General features: G+C 44.4%; 1 protein-coding gene across 1 annotated transcript; it reads left to right on the forward strand.

The window, feature by feature from the left end:
* Positions 1-1,711: 1,711 nt before the first annotated feature.
* On the forward strand, positions 1,712-5,737 carry LOC130324275 (disabled homolog 2-interacting protein-like; the record flags this gene model as incomplete). Its single annotated transcript, XM_056553224.1, has 3 exons — positions 1,712-2,123; positions 3,165-3,263; positions 5,183-5,737. Coding segments are annotated over exons 1-3 (798 nt in total), but the record flags the coding sequence as incomplete, so codon positions are not given.
* Between the last annotated feature and the right edge of the window lie 3,671 nt (positions 5,738-9,408).

Raw genomic sequence — 9,408 nt, forward strand, 5'->3', positions numbered from 1 at the left:
CCCCCCCCCCCACCATGTCACATTCTCCTTTATATCACATTCTCCCTCCCCGTCACAATCTTCCCCCCCCCAATGTCCCAGTCTCTCCCCCAATGTCCCAGTCTCTCCCCCAATGTCCCAGTCTCTCCCCCAATGTCCCAGTCTCTCCCCCCACATGTCACAATCTCTCCCCCCCAATGTCCCAGTCTCTCCCCCAATGTCACAATCTCTCCCCCCACATGTCACAATATCTCCCCCAATGTCCCAGTCTCTCCCCCCACATGTCACAATCTCTCCCCCCACATGTCACAATCTCTCCCCCCACATGTCACAATCTCTCCCCCCACATGTCACAATCTCTCCCCCCACATGTCACAATCTCTCCCCCCACATGTCACAATCTCTCCCCAATGTCCCAGTCTCTCCCCCCACATGTCACAATATCTCCCCCCACATGTCACAATATCTCCCCAATGTCCCAGTCTCTCCCCCCACATGTCACAATATCTCCCCCAATGTCCCAGTCTCTCCCCCCACATGTCACAATCTCTCTCCCCCAATGTCCCAGTCTCTCCCCCCCAAATGTCCCAGTCTCTCCCCCAATGTCCCAGTCTCTCCCCCAATGTCCCAGTCTCTCCCCCAATGTCCCAGTCTCTCCCCCAATGTCCCAGTCTCTCCCCCCAATGTCACAATCTCTCCCCCCACATGTCACAATATCTCCCCCAATGTCCCAATCTCTCCCCCCACATGTCACAATATCTCCCCCAATGTCCCAATCTCTCCCCCCACATGTCCCAATATCTCCCCCCCCCCCCAATGTCCCAATATCTCCCCCCCCAATGTCCCAATATCTCCCCCCACATGTCCCAATCTCTCCCCCCACATGTCCCAATCTCTCCCCCCACATGTCCCAATCTCTCCCCCCACATGTCACAATCTCTCCCCCCACATGTCACAGTCTCTCCCCCCACATGTCACAGTCTCTCCCCCAATGTCCCAGTCTCTCCCCCAATGTCCCAGTCTCTCCCCCAATGTCCCAATCTCTCCCCCCACATGTCCCAATCTCTCCCCCCACATGTCCCAATCTCTCCCCCAATGTCCCAGTCTCTCCCCCAATGTCCCAGTCTCTCCCCCAATGTCCCAGTCTCTCCCCCAATGTCCCAGTCTCTCCCCCAATGTCCCAGTCTCTCCCCCAATGTCCCAGTCTCTCCCCCAATGTCCCAGTCTCTCCCCCAATGTCCCAGTCTCTCCCCCAATGTCCCAGTCTCTCCCCCAATGTCCCAGTCTCTCTCCCAATGTCCCAGTCTCTCTCCCAATGTCCCAGTCTCTCTCCCAATGTCCCAGTCTCTCCCCCAATGTCCCAGTCTCTCCCCCCCAAATGTCCCAGTCTCTCCCCCCCAAATGTCCCAGTCTCTCCCCCAATGTCCCAGTCTCTCCCCCCAATGTCACAATCTCTCCCCCCCCAATGTCACAATCTCCCCCCTCCCCCCACTGTCACAATCTCCCCCCTCCCCCCACATGTCACAATCTCTCTCCCCCCAATGTCCCAGTCTCCCCCCCCATGTCACAATCTCTCCCCCCCCCCAATGTCACAATCTCCCCCCTCCCCCCACATGTCCCAATCTCTCCCCCCACATGTCCCAATCTCTCCCCCCTCCCCCCAATGGCACAATCTCTCTAAAACTACAAACCTGTCTGGACAACCTTTGCCGGTCCGGACATGCTGGGAGTTGTAGTTTTGCAACAACTGGAGGCACCCTGGTTGGGAAACACTGAGTTTTAGTATTAAAATAATTTTTTACCTGCTCTGGTGGCCCCCGCCCGCAGCAGCACACGTGAGCCGGCCCCAGCAGATAATTGCAAGTTTTCCTGGGGGGCCGTATCGCTATATCGCAAAAAGCAAAAATCCCGATTCGATTGCTATTGTGCAGCCCTACAATGCACTGAGAAGGTTTGGACATAATGAGGCGCTCTCTCCGTCTCTCCACAGGTCACATCTAATGCCGAGGCTGAAGGAATCGCGCTCCCACGAGTCTTTGCTTAGTCCCAGTCGTGCGGCTGAAACTCTTGATCTCAGTATGGAGGAAGAGGTGGTGATCAAACCCGTCCACAGCAGCATCCTGGGCCAAGACTACTGCTTCGAGGTGAGGCCTAGAACGGGGGAGTGTCATTGGTTAGATCATGTCACATGACTTATTCTGGCATGTAACTCTTCTATTTGGTCACATGACAGCCCCTCAGGTCCTGTGTGCTAGAACATATCATTTTTCTCCTTCTTTGGCTGACAAATTCCTACAAATGGTCAATGACCTCATAATCTGCCTGTGTGATTGGACCTTCATATGGCTGCTCCCCGGGGTGTTCACATTAGGCTGTATGTAGAGCTGCAGATTCCTGTGTACTATCTGGTGAGATGTCGTCCTGGTCCGCAGCCCACCTCCTGTCCCCCCCCCCCCCGTTACATGCAGTGTTATCCTCAGTGGTTCTTACTGTATGGCTAGTGCCGCTGGCTTGTTGGTTATTGTTCTCGGCAGTGGTGGGTAAAACGTGATCATACTGGGTGATGGGATGGCATAGCCAGGCATTCTGCCAGTCTCCACAGTGTGGTGTGCAGGGCTCCCTTCTCTACCTTCTAGACATGGGTACGGGGGGAGCAGGGTTATCCAGTTACTGCGATCACCGACCACTGTAATTGAGAAGTCCTGAGGACGCCTCGCTGTACACGTCCTGCACCCAGACAGCTGTGAGAGGGAGAGCTTTCCAGGTCAGTGCACATGTGACGGCTCAGCAATCGGCTGCGCGCTGCCACCATCCAGGACGGACGCCCACATGAGCATTAGGCTGCCAATACACCATGTCCTCAGCTGAGGAATCTCCACTGACACAGGCCAGGTCCACGGGGGTCCAGCAATCTGGTAATGGCCGCACATCAATAAAGATTGCTTGCAGCCAGGGCAAAGATGAAGACTGTCCATAGACCTGGTCCATTCCATCCAGTGTTACCAACCCACTTGTCAGGATTCCAGGACCTATATGTGCAGGCCCTACTAAGGCCATTGTCCCATGTTGGCAGACAGCTGGGCAGAGCCTGATGCAGTTATCAGAGGAATAGAGAGGCGGCATTATCCGGAGGGTTTAGGGGGTCTCCAGGATCTTATCAGCTGAATGTTTTCCTTTCCTTGCAGGTTACAGCATCGACCGGCAGTAAATGCTTTTCGTGTCGCTCTGCAGCTGAACGGGATAAATGGATGGAGAACCTGCGCCGCGCCGTTCACCCCAATAAGGTACCTGATGCAATGGCTGTGGGGGGCCCAGGCACCAGATGATTGTATTCTGCCCTATGGATGAAACATTCCTCCTGGAGGTAGAAAAACTCAGCACTCTGGATCCGTATACTCTTAAAATGTTTAGGTTTATTTCTTCTATAAAATCATAAGGAAGAGTACAAAATACATGAATAAAACCATCCTGTTGTGGGAACACCCTTTTTCTTCAAGGTTCTAACTTTAAACAATTCAAACACCAAATAAATACAGCATATGTGAAAATAGACTCTTCCTGTTCTGACCCACAAGGCAATGCTTCCCTTGCATGCGGGGAATTAACCCTTAGATGACCAAGAGCAAATTCAGTGATCAATTAGAAAAAGCTGCAGGAATTCTGATACAAGGTGTGAATAGTGGCCTAAGGATAAACTGACTGTTATTCAGTGCATATAACCAGATCGTATGAGCAGCATTTGTGGATTTATCAGGCTAACACATTTTTACATACATGCTCATTTATGGTAATAAATATTTTGTTTGCATATACGTACAAAAAATGTTGTTAAAAAAATAACATTTTCAGTTATTTTAGGTCACTTTTTAGTAGTAGTGCACACAATGGTACAGGTATAAAGAAACTGACCATGAAAACTGCTACATGTTCAGTTAATATATATATGTGCAGTTTTTCATAGTGTGCATGGGGACTAAAATGAGATCACCTAAAATTCCAATATATTGCAACACTCAATAAAAGAGCATAATGTCAGATCTGTTGTTTAAACTAGAGATGAGCGAACTTACAGTAAATTTAATTTGTCACGAACTTCTCGGCGCGGTAATTGATGACTTTTCCTGCATAAATTAGTTCAGCTTTCCGGTGCTCCCGTGGGCTGGAAAAGGTGGATACAGTCCTAGGAGACTCTTTCCTAGGACTGTATCCATCTTTTCCAGCCCACCGGAGCACCGGAAAGCTGAACTAATTTATGCAGGAAAAGTCATCAATTACCGCGCCGAGAAGTTCGTGACGAATCGAATTTACTGTAAGTTCGCTCATCTCTAGTTTAAGCCTTTAGGTAGACGGCAACCCATTTTAACTATCCAGTAAGCCTCACGTGAGGAGCTTTCTTTTCATGTCACCTCCTCTTATTGGTTTCCTCACCCGTTCTATGGGGATTACCCGCAGAGTTGGACACATTTCCACCATGTGTGTCCCTAAAAGTGTCTTAAGACCCCGTATAATGCTTTGTTTTGAAACAGGTTAATGACTTTGGTCCCAGAAATATGCTCCGCTATTCTGTTTCAATTGTCTAGTGGTTGAGCCCACATATTGTACTTGCACTCAGAGCAAAAAATGCAATAGACATACTTGGTCTCACATGAAATATACGTTTTTATCTTGAAGCTTTGCCCATTAGCCTCTAAGTGTCTGTGTTTATCATGTGCTTGGATATATTGCATCGTGTACCTCCACACTGTACAGATCCTGTGTACTTCAGCCAAGTGTCTCTCTCTATCTATATATCTATATATATATATATATATATATATATATATTCTGCCCTATGGCTTTTACAATCCAGTAATCCTGTTTATTTCTATACTGCTGTCAGTCTTTCTATTTAATTGTTGTTGTCCCCATTACAAACCCGGTATCTGCCCGGGGCCCTTATACCTACAGGGCCACTTCTTATCTGCACTTGAAATAGAACAGCTGCAGTTTGAGAGGTTTGGTGAAGACAGAACCAGAAGCACAAAGGTCTGTAAGATAACATTTGAATCCAACATGGCCGCTCTCAAGTTCCAGAGGGGCATGGTGACCTGTATTGTAGTCTGTTCAGTCATCTGGCAGGTTTCTGGTGTCCCCCTGTATAGCCCACCAGACATTCAGGAATCTTTGTGACTCTGCACTCACCACACTTCCCCATCTTTTCCAGGATAACAGTCGTCGGATGGAGAACATGCTGAAGTTGTGGATTATTGAGGCCAAGGACCTTCCTGCTAAGAAGAAATATCTCTGTGAGTTGTTTCTGGACGATGTTCTTTACGCACGAACTACCTGCAAACTGAAGACTGACAACGTCTTCTGGGGGGAGCACTTTGAGTTCAACAACCTCCCGTCCCTGAAGACCATCACCGTGCACTTATACAAAGAGACAGAAAAGAAGAAGAAGAAGGACAAGAACAACTACATGGGCCTGGTCAACATCCCCATAGCAGCCGTGACCGGGCGGCAATTAGTGGAGAAGTGGTATCCGGTGGTGTCCACAAACACCAGCAAAGGCAAATCTGCAGGACCCATGATCCGCATGAAAAGCCGCTACCAGAGCATTAACATCCTCCCCATGGAACTGTACAAGGAGTTTGCCGAATATATCACCAACAACTACATGGTGCTGTGCTCCAGCCTGGAGGGCATCCTGAGCGTCAAGAACAAGGAGGAGATGGCCTCAGCTCTAGTCCATATCTTACAGAGCACCGGAAAGGCAAAGGTAAAGATTGTACGTAGAGAGGGGGAAAGATTGTACGTAGTCAGCGGGAGGGGAGGAGGGAACTACAGTGTAGGTGATGGGTTTGACATTGCGATCTGTGTATATACTGTTGGGGACCACGGGCGTATGGATACGCTCTTGCGTCCTGGTACCTAAGGACCAAGGGCGTACCTGTATGCCCGTGGGAATTTCGATCCCCCCACCACTAGCCGGACGGGGATCGGAACGGGATGCCTGCTGAAACCCCCCACCCCCTCCCCCACGTGAATGTACAGGGTACATTCATGCGGGCGGGTTTACAGCCAGTTTCCCCCTTCAAGTTTGAGATGTGGCTAACGCACTGTAAATCTCCGCCCGTGTGAATGTACCCTAAAAACACTACACTAACCCAAAATAAAGAATAAAACACTACACTAACCCTAAGTAAAGAATAAAACACTACACTAACCCTAAGTAAAGAATAAAACACTACACTAACCCTAAGTAAAGAATAAAACACTACACTAACCCTAAGTAAAGAATAAAACACTACACTAACCCTAAGTAAAGAATAAAACACTACACTAACCCTAAGTAAAGAATAAAACACTACACTAACCCTAAGTAAAGAATAAAACACTACACTAACCCTAAGTAAAGAATAAAACACTACACTAACCCTAAGTAAAAGAATAAAACACTACACTAATCCTAAGTAAAAGAATAAAACACTACACTAACCCTAAGTAAAAGAATAAAACACTACACTAACCCTAAGTAAAGAATAAAACACTACACTAACCCTAAGTAAAGAATAAAACACTACACTAACCCTAAGTAAAGAATAAAACACTACACTAACCCTAAGTAAAAGAATAAAACACTACACTAACCCTAAGTAAAGAATAAAACACTACACTAACCCTAAGTAAAAGAATAAAACACTACACTAACCCTAAGTAAAAGAATAAAACACTACACTAACCCTAAGTAAAGAATAAAACACTACACTAACCCTAAGTAAAGAATAAAACACTACACTAACCCTAAGTAAAAGAATAAAACACTACACTAACCCTAAGTAAAGAATAAAACACTACACTAACCCTAAGTAAAAGAATAAAACACTACACTAACCCTAAGTAAAGAATAAAACACTACACTAACCCTAAGTAAAGAATAAAACACTACACTAACCCTAAGTAAAGAATAAAACACTACACTAACCCTAAGTAAAGAATAAAACACTACACTAACCCTAAGTAAAGAATAAAACACTACACTAACCCTAAGTAAAGAATAAAACACTACACTAACCCTAAGTAAAGAATAAAACACTACACTAACCCTAAGTAAAGAATAAAACACTACACTAACCCTAAGTAAAGAATAAAACACTACACTAACCCTAAGTAAAGAATAAAACACTACACTAACCCTAAGTAAAGAATAAAACACTACACTAACCCTAAGTAAAAGAATAAAACACTACACTAACCCTAAGTAAAAGAATAAAACACTACACTAACCCTAAGTAAAAGAATAAAACACTACACTAACCCTAAGTAAAAGAATAAAACACTACACTAACCCTAAGTAAAAGAATAAAACACTACACTAACCCTAAGTAAAAGAATAAAACACTACACTAACCCTAAGTAAAAGAATAAAACACTACACTAACCCTAAGTAAAGAATAAAACACTACACTAACCCTAAGTAAAGAATAAAACACTACACTAACCCTAAGTAAAGAATAAAACCCTACACTAACCCTAAGTAAAAGAATAAAACACTACACTAACCCTAAGTAAAAGAATAAAACACTACACTAACCCTAAGTAAAAGAATAAAACACTACACTAACCCTAAGTAAAAGAATAAAACACTACACTAACCCTAAGTAAAAGAATAAAACACTACACTAACCCTAAGTAAAAGAATAAAACACTACACTAACCCTAAGTAAAAGAATAAAACACTACACTAACCCTAAGTAAAGAATAAAACACTACACTAACCCTAAGTAAAGAATAAAACACTACACTAACCCTAAGTAAAGAATAAAACCCTACACTAACCCTAAGTAAAAGAATAAAACACTACACTAACCCTAAGTAAAAGAATAAAACACTACACTAACCCTAAGTAAAAGAATAAAACACTACACTAACCCTAAGTAAAAGAATAAAACACTACACTAACCCTAAGTAAAAGAATAAAACTACACCCTTACACTGTTCCCCCCCCCCCCCCCCCAAAATAAAAAAAAAATCTTGTACGCCAGTTTATCCAAAACAGAGCCTCCAGCTGTTGCAAAAGAACTCCCAGTATTGCCGGACAGCCATTGACTTTCCAGGCATGTTGAGAGTTTTGCAACAGCTGGAGGCACCCTGTTTGGGGAAAACTGGCTTACAGTATTTTTGGTGGAGTGTAACGCTTGCATCCGGGTCCACCCCTATGAAAATCCGTAATTTAGTCCTCAAATGAACATGGCGCTCTCTAACTTCAGAGCCCTGTCGTATTTCAAGGCAACAGTTTAGGGCCACATATGGGGTATTTCCGTACTCGGGAGAAATTGCACTACAAATTTTGGGGGTCTTTTTCTCCTTTTACCCCTTATGAAAAGGTAAAGTTGGGGTCTACACCAGCCTGTTAGAGTAAAAAAAAATTTTTTTTTTTACACTATCATACTGGTGTTGCCCCATACTTTTTTTCCACAAGCGGTAAAAGGGAAAAAAAAGACCCCCAAAATTTGTAACACTGTTTCTCCTGAGTATGGAAATACCCCATATGTGGGCGTAAAATGCTCTGCAGGCGCACAACAAGGCTCAGGAGTGAGCGCGCACTATGTACATTTGAGGTCTAAATTGGTGATTTGCACAGGGGTGGCTGATATTACAGCGGTTCTGACATAAATGCAAAAAAAATGAATACCCACATGTGACCCCTCACGTAATGTAACAAGGGGTACAGTGAGCCTTAACACCCCACAGGTGTCTGACAGATTTTTGGAACAGTGGTCTGTGGAAATGAAGAATGTAATTTCAAACGCCAGTGGGGTGTAAATACTCACTACACCCCTTGCACCTCCAAAATTCCATTGTCACTCCTCTTCTGAGCCTTGTAGTGCATCCACAAAGCACTTTACATCCACATATGAGGTATTTCTTTACTTGAGAGAAATTGGTTTACACATTTTTGGGGGGGGCTTTCTCTCCTTTTGCCCCTTGTAAAAATAAAAATATGGGTCTACAAGAACATGTTAGTGTAAAAAATGAAGATTTTGAATTTTCGCCTCCACTTTGCTGCTATTCCTGTGAAACACTTAAAGCGTTAACAAACTTTCTGAATGTCATTTTAAATATGTTGAGGGGTGCAGTTTTCATAATGGTGTCCTTTATGGGGTCTATCTAACATGAAGACCCTCAAATTCCCTTCCAAAAAATTCAGATTTTTAAATTTAATTGGAAAATTGCTGCTGTACTTTGTAGCCCTCTGATGTCTTCAAAAAGTAAAAACTTGTCACCTTTATGATGCCGACATATTGTGTATGTGAATCCATATATAATTTATTTGGGATGTCTATTTGCCTTACAACCAGAGAGCTTCAAAGTTATAAAACTGCTAAATTTTTTTCAAATTTTTCATTACATTTTGGAATTTTTCACCAAGAAATGATGCAAGTATCG

This window comes from Hyla sarda, unplaced genomic scaffold, assembly GCF_029499605.1.
Source record: "Hyla sarda isolate aHylSar1 unplaced genomic scaffold, aHylSar1.hap1 scaffold_2617, whole genome shotgun sequence".
NCBI lineage: Eukaryota > Metazoa > Chordata > Amphibia > Anura > Hylidae > Hyla > Hyla sarda.